The 15,814-nt window shown below is 37.2% G+C and overlaps 1 protein-coding gene across 2 annotated transcripts in view; it reads right to left on the bottom strand.

The window, feature by feature from the left end:
• Positions 1–15,814, bottom strand: part of SECISBP2L (SECIS binding protein 2 like) — a 66,159-nt gene that overhangs the window by 16,075 nt on the left and 34,270 nt on the right. For both annotated transcript variants that reach the window (XM_045449797.1, XM_045449798.1), the window contains 3 exons: positions 14,122–14,291; positions 13,067–13,199; positions 11,308–11,470 (listed from right to left, as the gene is read on the bottom strand). In XM_045449797.1, the coding sequence (XP_045305753.1) occupies positions 11,308–11,470; positions 13,067–13,199; positions 14,122–14,291 (466 nt within the window). The remainder of the gene's footprint in view (positions 1–11,307; positions 11,471–13,066; positions 13,200–14,121; positions 14,292–15,814) is intronic.

Genomic DNA, 15,814 nt, shown 5'->3' with positions numbered 1-15,814 from the left:
TGATAAAAAGAGACATAATGTTGCTGGTAAGAAGATGTAAAGTTATTTCACTCCAGGGAATACTAATGATGCATTTAGTAGGAAAGAATAATTTCCTAGAAGCTAACTGAATGGCCTCATACCAACGAAGTCATCCTCCACATTCAGATAAGTCACAATCTCTGGGAATTGGCTTCCTTGACCATAAAAATAAGCAATTAGGTAAGCTGGCCTCAATGATTCCTCTAACTCTGAAAATCTATGGATGTGGCAGATGAACTCAGTAATTAAATTGAAACCAAAACCAAAGAGGTCTTGAGGTAAAGTCACATGCCTTTACAGTAAGCAAAGCAACTGAACAGGGCTCTTTGTGAGATCATGTATGGCTATAATGTGAGAAACAGACAGGCAGTGAGTGAGGCCACTATAGTACTTAATTTCAGGGATAAGGAAGTCATCCAAGCTTACTTACTCCTATTTTTTTCAAGTTCTCATCCTTAACCTCTACTATAAGCCAGTACTTAACAACAAGGAGAACTGGTATAATTTATAACCTAAGACTAACCATGTAAGTAAATTTCCACTTCTGAATTATATTACATAGTAGAAAAATCTAGGCCTGCCCTTCTTTAGTGGGGGAAAAAAAAATTCTCCATTTTTTTTTCTTTATGTGAGAAATGTTTAAATAAGTAAATAAATGTGACACTACTTTGGAAGAGAAGATACATACAGGTGGACAGACTGAGGAAAGAATAACTATCAAAATTTGCAAAATTAAAGAATGCACTTAAAATGCATCAAAAATGTGGTTTTCTTCATTCTGTTTAACTTTCAAGCTATTTCATACACATGTAACATTTTATCCTCAAGTGTTTCCTTTGCCCCACATCTATTATTTGACATTTAAGCAACTTTCCAAATTCAGGCAAAAAGTATTAACTCAAAATCAACAGTATAAAGAATGGCAACAGAATAGGAGGATCAAGATAGCAGAACAGGAAGATCCCAAACCATCTCCTGCCACAGACACACTAAATTACAACATCATATACAACTCTCTCTGAGAATGACTGAAGAACAGCAGAATAGCTCTTCTACAACTAAAGTGAAAAAGCCACACCAGGCAGGTAGGAAAGGCAGAAAAGGGGTTGAGTCAGGACCCACATCCCCTGCTCAGTGACCCCAAGCAGGAGGGATATCACCAACACAGAGGCTATCCTCCCTAAGGAGCAAAGGGTTCAAATCATATATCAAGCATGCCCACTCTTCCTGCACCAGGAAGATGAGGCCCCATAACATCTGGCTTTGAAAATGAGTGGGGCTTAACTCCAAGAGAGCTAGAAGGCTAAAGGAAATGGAGATTCCTCTCTTAAAGGGCACAGGCACAAACTCACTGGCTATGTGACCTAGCACAGAGGCAGCAGTTTGAGAAGTGCCTGGGCCACACATGAAGATTTGCTAACTTTAGGGCATGTGCAGGAGGAGCAGGGATCTGTGGGAACCTTTTCCTGGAACAGAAGCACCGGCAGGAGCTATTTCTGTCACTTTTCTGATACTTTGCTAACACCGCTTGCCCTGCCTCAGCATTTCCCTGTGGACCCACCTCACCCAACATACTGGCCCCAATAGGCATCCCCCTCAAAGTGGCTCCCACCCCACTACATCTACCAGGTAGCCTTAATCAGATCCCATTCCACCAGACTCGGTGGCTAGCCTAGGCCAGTTTCAAGGCTCCCTCTAAAACAACTCTCATGCCACAACACTCAGCCAAGTGGCCTTGACTGAGATGGGCACCCCCACAAAGCAGCTACTGCCTTGCCACACAGTAGGCATCTTCAGAATGGTGCCTCCCAAACCAGCTACAGCCCCAACCACCAAAATGCCTGCAACCATTACAGCAGGGCCTTTCAGCCAGGTGCATCTGAGGCCAAATCCACATACCAGTGCGAACCCAGCAGTCACAGCCCAACCATAACAAGAGGGTACATGCAGTCCACATAAGGGACGCCTTTGAAGTACCTGGTTCTGGGGACCAGGGGACGCTGTGCTTCAAGGCCCCACAGGATGCCTCCTACATTAGGCCACTCCATCAAAACCCTGAGACATAGCTAATATACCTAATACATCAAAACAAACAGCCAGGCAAAATGAGAAGACAGAGAAATATGTTTCCAATGAAAGAACAAGATAAAACCTCAGAAAAGAATGAAAGAATTCAAAGTAATGGTCGTAAAGATGTTCACCGAACTCAAGAAGAATGGATGAACATAGTGAGGATTTCAACAACAGATACAAAATATAAAAAAGGACTAATCAGAGCAGAAGATAAAATGAGAAATACACTAGAGGAAATCAAAAGCACATTAGACGATGCAGAAGAATGATCAGTGATCTGAAAGACAGGGTAGTGAGATTCACCCACGCTGAAGAGCAAGAAGAAAAAACAATTTTTAAAAATGAGGAAAGGGGCATCTGAGTGGCTCAGTTGGTTAAATGTTCGACCCTTGATTTCAGCTCAGGTCATGATCTCATGGTTTGTGAGTTCGAGCACCCATAGTGAACTCTGTGCTGACAGTACAGAGTCTGCTGGTGATTCTCTCTCTCTCTCTCTCTGCTCACCACCCCACCCCCGCACCAAAATAAACTTTTTTTTTTTTTTTTTAATGATAGTTTAAGAGACTTCTGAGACAACATGAGGCACACCAACATTTACATTATAGGGGTCCCATAACAAGAAAAGGGAGAGAAAGGAGTAGAAAGCTTATTTGAGGGAAATTAGGGCAGAAAACTTACCTAACCTGGGAAAGAAAACAGACATCCAGGTCCAGGAAGCACAGAGAACCAAAAATAGTATGAATCCAAAGAGATCCACACTAAAGACACATAATAACTAAGATGTCAAAAATTAAAGATCAGGAGATAATCTTAGAAGTCACAAGAAAAAAACCAACTAGTTACATACAAGAGAACATACATAAGATTATCAGTTGATTTTTCTTTTTTTTTTTAATTTTTTTAATTTTTTTTTTCAACATTTATTTATTTTTGGGACAGAGAGAGACAGAGCATGAACGGGGGAGGGGCAGAGAGAGAGGGAGACACAGAATCGGAAACAGGCTCCAGGCTCTGAGCCATCAGCCCAGAGCCTGACGCGGGGCTCGAACTCACGGACCGCGAGATTGTGACCTGGCTGAAGTTGGACGCTCAACCGACTGCGCCACCCAGGCGCCCCTATCAGTTGGTTTTTCAACAGAAACTTTGCAGGAAGAAGGGAATGGCACCATATATTCAAAGTGGCAGAAGGAAAAACCTACAACCCAAGAAATTTACTTGGCAAGATTACCATTCAGAATTGAAGAAGGAATGAAGATTTAAAGACAAAAGTTAAGGGAGCTCATCAACACTATACTGCCCTTATAAGAAATGTTAAAGGGACTTCTTTAAGTGGAAGAGAAAAAGCCACAACTAGAAATAAGAAAATTTTAAAAGAAAAAAAAATCTCACTATTAAAAGCAAATCTATTGTAAAGGTAGTGAATCAATTACTTATAAAGTCAGTGTGAAGGTTAAAAACCAAAAGTAGTAAAATCAATGATATCTACAATATTTAGTTAAGGGATACAAAACTAAACATGTAAATAAAGTATGTCAAAAACAAAATACTGCAGGGTAGGGAAAAATGTAGTACTTTTAGAATGTACTGGTTTTTTTTTTTTTTTTTTAATTTTAGAGAGAGAGAACATGCACAAGTGGGGGTGAGGGAGGCAGAGAGAGAGAGATGAGAAACAGAATCTCCAGAAGGCTGCATGCTGAGCATGGGACTGACCCTGGAATCATTACCTGAACTGAAATCAAGTCCAACTCTTGATTTCGGTTCAGGTTGTGATCTCAGGAATCATGAGATCAAACCCCACACTGGGCTCTGCACTGAAAGCACGGAGCCTGCTTGGGATTATCTCCTTCTCTGCCCCACACCTGCTTGCATTCTCTCTCAAAATTAATAAACATTAAAAAAAAAAAAAAAAAGTCAGACGCACAGCTGACTGAGCCATCCAGGTGCCCCAGAATGTGTTTGAACTTAAGCAATCATCAACTTAAATAAATTTACATACATAAGATATTATATATGAACTTCATGTTAAAGCCTGTAATAGATATACAGGAAATAAAGGAATCTAAACATAACACGAAAAAAGTTGTCAAATCACAAGGGAAGAGATCAAAACAAACAAAAAAACTACAAGAATTATAAAGACAACCAGAAAACAAACAAACAAAAAAAAATCACCAGTAAGTACATACCTATTGATAGTTACTTTAAGCGTAAATGGAAGAAATATTACAATCAAAGACTCAGGTGGTTGAATGGATAAAAAAGCAAGACCCATCCATATGCTGCTTGTAACAGACTCAATTCAGACCAAAGATACATATGGACTGGAAGTGAAGAGATGGAAAAAGATATTGTATGCACACAGAAATGAAAAGAAAGCTGGGTTAGCAATAGTTACATCAGACAAAACAGACTTTTTAAAACAAAGACTATACAAGAAACAAAGAAGGACATTAAATAATAGATGGATCAATCTAACAAGGGGATATAACATTGTAAATATCTATGTATGCAACATAGAAGCACCCACATACATAAATCAGATATTTTCAGACACAAAGGTAAAAATCGATAGTAACACAAGAATAGTAGGGAACTTTAACACTCCACTTACATCAATAGAGAGATCATCCAAAGAGAAAATCAATAAGGAAACCATGGCCTTAAACAACAGATTAGACCAGACAGACTTAAGAGATACATAAAGAACATTCTATCCAAAACAGCAAAATATACATTCTTAAATGCATATGGAACCCTCTTCAGGATGGATCACCTGTTTGGCCACAAAATGAGTCTCAATACATTTAACAAGACTGAAATCATATCAAGCATCTTTTCAACTACAATGGGATAGAATTAGAAATCAATTACAAGGAAAAAAAAAAAACCTAGGAAAAACACAAGTGTGAGGAAAATATGAGGAGACCAAATAACATGCAAACAAATAACCAAGAGGTCAAAGAAATCAAAGAGGAAATAAAAAAATATCTTGAGTCAAATGGAAATGGAAATACAACTTCCAAAATCTATGGGGACAGAGCAAAAATAATTCTAAGAAGGAAGTTTATAATGTTATATAGGCCTATTCTAAGAAACAAGAAAAATTTCCAATAAACAATCTAACCTTACATATAAAGAAACTAAAAAAATAACAACAAAGCCCAAAGTTAGCAAAAGAAAGTAAATAATAAAGATCAAAGAGGAACTAAATGAAATAGAGACTGAAAAAGAAACAATAGAAAAGATCAATGAAACCAAGAGCCAGTACTCTGAAAAGATAAACATTATTTATATAGACCGACATGGGATTATGTAAGTGAAATAAATCAGAGAAAAACTACCATATAATTTCATTTATATGTAGAATCTAAAAACCAGTGAACAAATAAAAAACAGAAACAGAACCATAAATACAGAGAATGAACTGACAGATGCCAAGGGGTGGCAGGTGGGAAGATGGGCAAAATGGATGAAGAGAAGGGGAGATACCTGCTTTAAGGTATAATGGAATGGTAAGTCATAGGGATAAAAGGTACAACATAGGGAATATAGTCAACATTATATGATGACACGTGGTAGCTATACCTGTGGTGGGTGTAACAATGTAAACTTGTCAAATCATTATCTTGTACACTTGAAACTAATGTAATAATGTGTGTCAATTATACTTCAATTAAAAAAAAAAGAAAAAGATTTAAAACAAGGACAATGATAAACCTTTACCTAGAAGGACTCCTCAAGAAAAAAAGAGGGGGCCCAATAAACAAAATCAGAAATAAAAGAGAAGTTACAACTGACACCACAGAAATACAAAGAATTACAAAAGATCATTATGAAAAATTATACATCAATAAATTGCACAACCAAGAAGAAATGGATAAATTCCTAGAAACATAAAATCTTCCAAAACTGAATCATCAAGAAAAAGAAAATCTTAACACTGTTTACCAGTAATGAAATACTATCAATAATCAAAAAAAATAAAAAATAAATAAAAAAATAAAAAAATAAAAATCCCAGCAAAACGTCCAGGACCAGACAGCTTCACAGGTAAATTCTACCACACACTTAAAGAAGAGTTAATACCTATCCTTCTGAAACTATTCCAAAAACAACAGTGTAGGAACACTTGCAAATTAATTCTATGCGATACCAAAACCAAAGACATTACAAAAAAAGAAAATGACAGGTTAATACACCTGATGAATATAGATGCAAAAATCCTCAACAAAATATTAGCAAACCAAATTCGGTAATATATTAAAAGAATCACACACCATGATCAAATGGCATTTATTCCAGAGATGCAGAGATAATTCAATATCCACAAATCAACTGTCATACACATTAACAAAATGAAGGATAAAAATCATACAATCTTCTCAACAGATGCAGAAAAAAACATTTGACAAAAATTCAATATCCATTTATGATAAAAATTCTCAACAAAGCAGGTACAGAGAGAACATACCACAACACAATAAAGACCAGAGATGACAAACTCCCAGTTAATATCACATTCCACACTGAAAAAAACGAAAGCTTCTCCTCTAAGATCAGGAAAACAAGACAAAGATGCCCAGGCTTGCCACTTTTATTCAACACAGTACTGGGAATCTTAGTCACAGCAATCAGAGAAGAAAAGTAAATAAAAGGCATCCCAATTGGCAAGGAAGACATGAAATTGTCACTATTTGCAGATGTGCAAATAGTTAGAAATTTGTTAGAAATTTCTATTTGTTAGAAAACACTAAAGACCACACCATAAAACAATTAGAATAAATTAATTCAGTAAAGCTGGAGGATACAAAAGTAATATACAAAAATCTGTTCCATCTCTACACAGTAAAAACAAACTAGCAGAGAGAAAAATTAAGAAAACAATCCCAATTACAACTGCATCAAAAAGAAAAAAAATCCTAGCATTACCTAGGAATAAATTTAACCATAGAGGTATAAAACCTGTACTCTGAAAAGTGTTAAGACATTGATGAAAGAAACTGAAGATGACATAAATTGAAGACAAACTGTGCTCACGGACTGGAAGAACCAATGCAGTCAAATGTCCACACTATCCAAAGCAATTTATAGATATAATGCAATCCCTATCAAAATACCAATGGCATTTTTCACAGAATTAGAACAAATAACCCTAAAATTTGTATGGAATCACAAAGGACCCAAAAAGCCAAAGCAAATCTTGAGAAAGAACAAAGCCGGAGGTATGCTCTCAGATTTCAAACTAAACTGCAAAGCTATAGTAATCAAAACAGTATGGAACTGGCATAAAAACAGGTCAACAAAACAAAGAGTCCAGAAATAAACCTACACTTAAATGGTCATTCTATGACCAAAAAATCCAAGAATATAACAAATGGGGAAAAGACTGTCTCTTCAACAAATGGTGTGCAGAAAAACGGACAGCTACATGCAAAACAATGAAACCAGAACTGCTTTCATACACGATATACAAAAATAATCTCACAATGGATTAAAGACCTAAATGTAAGACCTGAAACCATGGAACTCCTACAGGAAAACAACATCAGTAAATTCTTGAACATCAGTCTTAGCAGTTTTTTGGGTTTTTTGGATCTGTGTCCTCAGGCAAGGGCAACAAAAGCAAAAATAAGCATTTTTTTTGTTTGTTTTCTGATGAGACTGTATCAAACTAAAAATCTTTTACACAACACAGGAAACCATCAACAAAACAAAACAGCAACCTATTGAATGGGAGAAGATATTTGCAAATGATATATAAGAGATTAATATCCAAAAAAAAAAATTAATACCCAGATTACATATAAGGACTCCTACAACTCAACATCAAAAAAACCCAAATAATCTGATAAGAAATGGGCAGAAGACCTGAATAGACATTCCAGAAAAGACATACAGATGGCCAACAGACACATGAAAAAATGCTCAACATCGCTAATCTTCAGGTAAATACAAATCAAAACCACAATGAGGCATCACCTCATGCCTATCAGAATAGTTAGAATCAAAAAGAGAAGAAGTGGCAATCCCTATCAAAATAATACCAGCATTCTTCACAGAGCTAGAACAAACAATCCTAAAATCTGTATGGAACCAGACAAGACCCCAAATAGCCAAAGCAATCTTGAAAAAGAAAACCAAAGCTGGAGGCATCACAATCCCAGACTTCAAGCTGTATTACAAAGCTGTAATCATCAAGACAGTATGGTACTGGCACAAGAACAGAAAGACCAATGGAACAGAATAGAAAACCCAGAAATGGATCCACACACGTATGGCCAACTAATCTTTGACAAAGCAGGAAAGACTATTCAGCGGAATAAAGACGGTCTCTTCAGCAAATGGCGCTGGGAAAACTGGACAGCGACATGCAGAAGAATGAACCTGGACCACTTTCTTACACCATGCACAAAAACAAACTCAAAATGGATGAAAGACCTCAATGTAAGACAGAAAGCCATCAAAATTCTCAAGGAGAAAGCAGGCAAAAACCTCTTTGACCTCACCCATAGCAACTTGTTACTCAACACGTCTCTGGAGGCAAGGGAAACAAAAGCAAAAACGAACTATTGGGACCTCATCAAAATTAAAAGCTTCTGCACAGTGAAGGAAACAATCAGCAAAACTAAAAGGCAACTGACGGAATGGGAGAAGATATTTGCAAACCACATATCAGATAAAGGGCTAGTATCCAAAATCTATAAAGAACTTATCAAACTTGCCACCCAAAAAAACAAATAATCCAGTGAAGAAATGAGCAAAAGACATGGATAGACACTTCTCCAAAGAAGACATCCAGATGGCTAACAGACACATGAAAAAATGCTCAACATCACTCATCATCAGGGAAATACAAATCAACACCACGATGAGATACCACCTCACAACTGTCAGAATGGCTAACATTAACACCTCAGGCAATGATAGATGTTGGCAAGGATGCAGAGAAAGGGGATCTCTTTTGCACTGCTGCTGGGAATGCAAACTGGTGCAGTCACTCTGGAAAACAGTTTGGAGGTTCCTCAAAAAACTAAAAACAGAACTACCCTATGACCCAGCAATTGCAGTACTAGGTATTTACCCAAGGGATACAGGTGTGCTGTTTCGAAGGGGCACATGCACCCCAATGTTTATAGCAGTGTTATCGACAACAGCCAAAGTACGGAAAGAGCCCAAATGTCCATCGATGGATGAAAGGATAAAGAAGATGTGGTATATATATACAATGGAGCATTACTCAGCAATCAAAAAGAATGAAATCTTGCCATTTGCAACTATGTGGATGGAACTGGAGGGTATTATGCTAAGTGAAATTAGTCAGAGAAAGACAAATATCATATGACTTTACTCATATGAGGAATTTAAGATGAAAAAAACAGATGAACATAAGGGAAAGGAAGCAAAAATAATATAAAAATGGGGGCAGGGGGGACACAACATAAGAGACTCTTAAATATGGAGAACAAACAGAGGGTTACTGGAGGGGATGTGGGAGGGGGGAATGGGCTAACGGGTAAGGGACACTAAGGAATCTACTTCTGAAATCATTGTTCACTATATGCAAACTAACTTAGATGTAAATTAAAAACAATTTAAATAAATAAATAAAGGCAAGAAGCATTGGTGAGGATGTGAAGGAAAGGGAACTCTCATGTACTACTGGGGGGAACAGAACTACCATACAATGTAGCAATTCCATTTCCTGGTATTTACCTGAAGAAAACAAAAACATGAATTCAAAAAGATATACTCACCCCTATGTTCACTGCAGTATTACTCACAATAAACCAAGACATGGAAGGAACCTAAGCGTCCACTGATAAATGAATGAATAAAGAAAATGGGGGTGTGGCTATGTGTGGAATATTGTACACTGTGTGTGGCATTTTTTTTTTTTTTAATTTTTTTTTTTTCCAACGTTTATTTATTTTTGGGACAGAGAGAGACAAAGCATGAACGGGGGAGGGGCAGAGAGAGAGGGAGACACAGAATCGGAAACAGGCTCCAGGCTCTGAGCCATCAGCCCAGAGCCCGACGCGGGGCTCGAACTCCCGGACCGCGAGATTGTGACCTGGCTGAAGTCAGACGCTTAACCGACTGCGCCACCCAGGCGCCCCTGTGTGTGGCATATTATTTAGCCATAAAAAATAATGAAATCTTGCCATCTGCAACAACGTGGATGGACCCAGGGAATATTATGCTAAGTGAAATAAATCAGAGAAAAACAAATATCATATGATTTTACTTATATATAGAATCTAAAACACAAAACAAGTGACCAAAACAGAAATAGATTCATAAATAGAGAATAAAATTATGGTTGCCAGATGGGAAGGGAGTGGAGATACAGCTGAAATAGGTGAAACACGAACTTCCAGTTATAAAGTGAGTACATCACGAGGATATAAAACACATCATACAGAATATAGTCAATATTATTGTAATAACTTGGGTGACAGATGGTAACTAAGACTTCTCATGGTGATCATTTCATAATGTATATGATGTCAAATCACTATATAGTACACCTAAAACTAATTATCATATTGTGTATCAACTACACTTCAATTAAAAAAAACAAAGGAATAGAACAAACCAATATGGTCTGGATTCATACTGATTTTTCATTCACCCTGGGATTCTTTCATATGTCATTTTTAAATGTAAAATAAATCCATCTATACAAATGTTAAAATCCTAAAATCCTTCATAGGAGTAACTTCTAGTTCAAGATTACTCACCGATGGGCATTTTAAAACAGAAATATTTGCTTAAAAACAAACAGCTTCATGTAATATGTTTACTTCATGGAACGGGGTCTTAGAAACTTGTAATTTATTCGTTACACAGGGTTTTTTTCTGAAAGGCCAATAATATAAACAAAAAAGCAAAAGCATTTGAGGAGGAAAAACTTCCTATTAAGGCACTGTATATGTAAGATATAAGAAGTCAAATTTCCAGGTTTATTTATAAACACTATTTGATATAAAAAGAATATTTACTATGAAATCACTTTCATATGAACACTGATAGCTGATAGAAATCAAATGCTTTAAATACAATAAAACTAGCTGCTAAACATAATTTGAAGGAAGAACTTAAATATCTTTGAAGTGCTGCATGCTCCACCCATCAAGTAATGACAATACTGTATTCAGAACTACAATCAAGATACTTAAACTATTCAACCTCAATAATGAGGCTAAAACTTACTCTCTAAATCTTTTGCTGTGGATTTTGGTTATTGTAGAAGATGCCATCGGACTGCCTATCCCAGAACTAGCCGGAGAGCCTTGTGACACAGGTGTCATACAGTATGGAGAATTCTGACTTGCTGGAGAGAGCGAAGTATCACTGGGCATGCTCAGTCCAGTATCTGTGGAGATGTGGGGTGAAGGGAAAGAATTTAGAAACTTTAAATGCTGAAAAGCTATCTACTGATCAATGCTTAGAATGGCAGCTGTCTTTTGTATAACTTCCAAATTCCCCAGAAGCTAACGAGTTGGGCATTGTTTATATCACAAACATTTCTCATATACTACAAAAATGAAGTCTTCCTATTATCTCTTAAAACATACTCTTAAAAACCAAGTACAGCCGAGCCTGTAAGTCTCTACAGAAGAGAGGAGAGAAAGCCAAATGATCTAAAACATGTATTCTTAGAGGATTTAAATTGAAGAACAAAGGTAATAACTTTTGAACCTCTTTCCAGATCATATTACCCATCTCCTTCGTCTCAATTTTTTCACCTATTTCTTAGAAATACATTTTTTAACTGTCTACAAATTCCCATTGCTGCTGGCAGTGATGAATTCTACCTCACTCATTCTCTCCACACCACTCCTCATTTCTTCAGACACCACCCCAGTTTCTCTCTCATTTGGTCTTTGCTTCTGTGCTCAGGCAGCCTCATTCTTTAGATATACCATCTCTTGATTTCACTGCCCCCTTCATTTACTGCTTCTTTCTTAAACAGCTAAATTCAAGAAATGAGTTATTTTTTGTACGCCAGTACACTAATTAGCAAAGTCACACATGTATCTTATCTCCCTACCAATGATAAGCTTTTTGGAGCAGGACAATCCATTCTTTATTACATTTCCTGACCTTCTACCCCCAACCCAGTTACTGAAGTACACATGGTAAGTGTTCAATAAACACTTGAATGAATGTTGAATTCATCCATTTTTGAATGAATGGATAAACCTAAATACAAAGGCAAGGATATTTAATTGAGAGAAAAGGGGAATGCTAGCCAAATATGTCCTGGCTGAACAATCTTTAGAAACACTCATTTTTCTACACAATGGAACACTACCAGTTAATATGTGCAAATCAGACTTGAATGTGTTGCAGAAAGGAATACACATATACCAGCAGAAAAGGGGACCTAGCCAGGGATCTCTTTAAATCTTTCTTCCACAGCAGTAAAAATATCAGAAAGAATGTGCAGTTTTGCTGAAGTCCCATTCAAAATGATATGTGCTGGCTACTGTATGGGACTATATCTTATTGATCAACTGAATTCTGTACTACAAAAGGCTTTGTAATTCTTTACTCATTGTGGTATATGTATTAATTCATAAAAGCAAGAAAGAAAATCAACAAAAACAATTCAATGAAAAATAGTCCTGTGAAGAAAATAGCCAGTACTGTTCTAGATACGAAAGAAGACAAAATGAAAGAACTATGAGTTACATAAGATACATTGGTGAGATCATAATTATTAGTGTATACAACAAATTCAGGACTTAAGCCTCAAAAATGCCACAGTTCTGCTATATAACACCTGCCCCTTCCCCCTGTTAAATATCTCCCTGTAGAGGCATCTTCAAAACAAACCACTCTCAAAAATAAAGAAATTTACATAAAATATGGAACATATCCTCCAATTAGGATAATAACTAGTGATGGCTTATTAATTAAAATACTCTGAACCATTCCACGAGAAGGGAGAAAGGGACAATCTTACCTTCCTGGGAAACAATCTCCTGTGGCAAATCATCAATAAAATCTAAGTGCATTTCTATTGGTTCCTCAGATCCCAAAAGGTTGTGGTCCACAGTTAAACGGCCCTTCTTTTCCTCTCTTTCTTTCAAAATAACCTAAAAGTCATTACCAATCTTTAATTACTGATCACTCTTTAAGAATGTATAGAATGATTGAAATGTTCACTATTACACAGATACAGTTCACTTAAAAATGGACATGAGGAGTTTGGATGGCTACATGTTTAGTTGGCTACAAACAAACTGGCAATAAAAAAAAAAAAAAATGTAATTTTAGGCCCTGTAGTTGAAAAAGGTACCATATCCAAAATAAAGGAAGGCAATTATGCTGTATAATGCTATAGCTATCAAACCACATCTGCTTCACGCTTTAACTCCTGACTGACAAACTAGAGTTTCCACAAAAATGGATAAAATAACAAGTGTGGAAACCAGGTCATACAGTTTAACATTAAATTTACATTTTGCAGTTTTCAATTATTTGGACCTGGATTATCTCATTCTGCTCCTAACAATACTGAGTTAGGGGCACCTGGCAGGCTTAGTTGGTACAGCATGCGACTCTGGATCTTGGGGTTGTTGAGTTCAAGCTCCATGCTGGGTGCAGAGATAACACCCACAAAAATAAAATACTGAGTTAAATAGAGCAGATATTATCCCAACTTGTAGATGAAGAAGATAAGGGTAAGAAAGGTTTGCCTAAAACTATATAATTTAGTACCAGAATCAAGGGCTTCTGATTCCTACAGTCCAATGTTTTGGATGTTAAATGTTTAACTTCTTTTGCTTTTTTTTAACCTTACAGAAAGAATTCATCCTCCAGGGTTTTGTTCAATATAGAAAGATAATCATGATGCTGATGATATCCCCAACTTTCAATTAACTGTTCATCATAAAGATATACACCTATAAATATCTCATAACAATCTGTTGGCTAAAATGCCACAACTACTTTTGCAAAACATTTTAAATCCTTAAATTTAACTTGTAAAATAAACATCTCCAGGTTTCGGTTTACCTTTTTAAGTGCTGTGGGTCGTTTTAGCTTAGCAATTTCCTTCTCTTTTCCTTTCTTTGCTTTAGAGGAAGTAATGTCCAAAGAATTAAAGGATGTCAAACATGGCTGACTTTTGGTTAAGGGTTTTCTGTTAGTAGAGTCTTTAGTGTGAAAAGAAGCTGCAGTAACCACTAAAAACAAACAAGAACATTAGTTTTACTATTACAGCCAGCGCTGCATACAATGAACATTTCTAATGATAAATCTACAAGAACATCCTCTTCTTGTGGGAGAATACACATCATAATAGTAGTAGTAATACAGGGCCATGCAGTATCTCTCAGGTACAGCTTTTATGCATCTGTTTAACCTCCATAAGATAAAGATGACAAAGCCAATGCAGGTAACTAATTTAGCAATCCAAAGCAGGGACAAATAAATTATTAGTTCTACTCCACAGCAGCAAGCCTCAAGCCTGGTAATTCTTTGCAACTGGTCTCCAGGCAGAACCACTCTACCTCTGCAATTTCAAAACTCTGCACCTCTCCTTATTCCTACGGAATGTTACATAAGAATCACCCTTATATAGGGCACCTAGGTGGCTCAGTCTGTTAAGCTGACTTAAGCTCAGGACACGATCTCATGGTTCATGAGTTCAAGCCTGGCATTAGGCTTTCTGCTGTCAGCACAGAGCCCGCTTCAGATCCTCTGTCTCCATCTCCCTGCCATTCCCCCATGCGGGTGTTCTCTCTCTCTCTCTCTCTCTCTCAAAAATAAACATTAAAAAAAATTATAAAAAAACCATCACCCTTTTATATGAAATAGTCTATCACTCCTCATTTCCATCCACCAGTGAAGAGTGATCTTCCCTTTGGCTGCACTCTCAGTACTATTCAGCAGTTCTTTTACACCTGATTGATCCCCTCACCCAGTAGTGGTGACCCAGTCCTTTAGCAGTCCGAGGACCTTATCCTCAATCCTTGTGCTCTAGCAGCAAAGCTCTCCTATTACTCCCCTGAGAAGCTGCTGTCCAATATAAATGGATATGCCAGGCACCTGGGTTGTTCAGTCGGTTTAGCATCCAACTTTGGCTCAGGTCATGATCTCGCAGTCCATGAGTTCGAGCCCCATGTCAGGCTCTGTGCTGACAGCTTAGGGCCTGGAACCTGCTTCAGAGTCCGTGTCCCCTCTCTCTCTCTGCCCCTCCCCTGCCTGCGCTTCCCCTCTGTCTCAAAAATAAACATAAAAAAACATTAAAGGAATCAGCACTCCTGTATCCTTTGGATAAATTCCTAGTAGTGCTATTGCTGGGCCGTAGGATAGTTCTATTTTTAATTTTTTTGAGGAACCTCCACAAGGTTTTCCACAGCGGCTGCACCAGTTTGCATTCCCACCAACAGTGCAAGAGGGTTCACTTTTTTCCACATCCTCACCAGCATCTGCTGTTTCCGGAGTTGTTAATTTTAGCCACTCTGACCGGTGTGAGGTGGTATTTCATTGTGGTTTTGATCTGTATTTCTCTGATGATGAGTAATGTTGACCATCTTTTCATGTGTTTGTTGGCCATCTGGATGTCTTTTCTGGAAAAGTGTCTATTCATGTCTTCTCCCCATTCCTTCACTGGATTATTTGTTTTTCAGGTGTTGAGTATGGTAAGTTCTTTATAGATTTTTGGATACTAACCCTTTATCTGATAGGTCATTTGCAAGTATCT

The sequence above is a fragment of the Leopardus geoffroyi genome, chromosome B3 (genome assembly GCF_018350155.1).
Source record: "Leopardus geoffroyi isolate Oge1 chromosome B3, O.geoffroyi_Oge1_pat1.0, whole genome shotgun sequence".
NCBI lineage: Eukaryota > Metazoa > Chordata > Mammalia > Carnivora > Felidae > Leopardus > Leopardus geoffroyi.
This window is presented reverse-complemented; position numbering and strand designations above follow the sequence as displayed.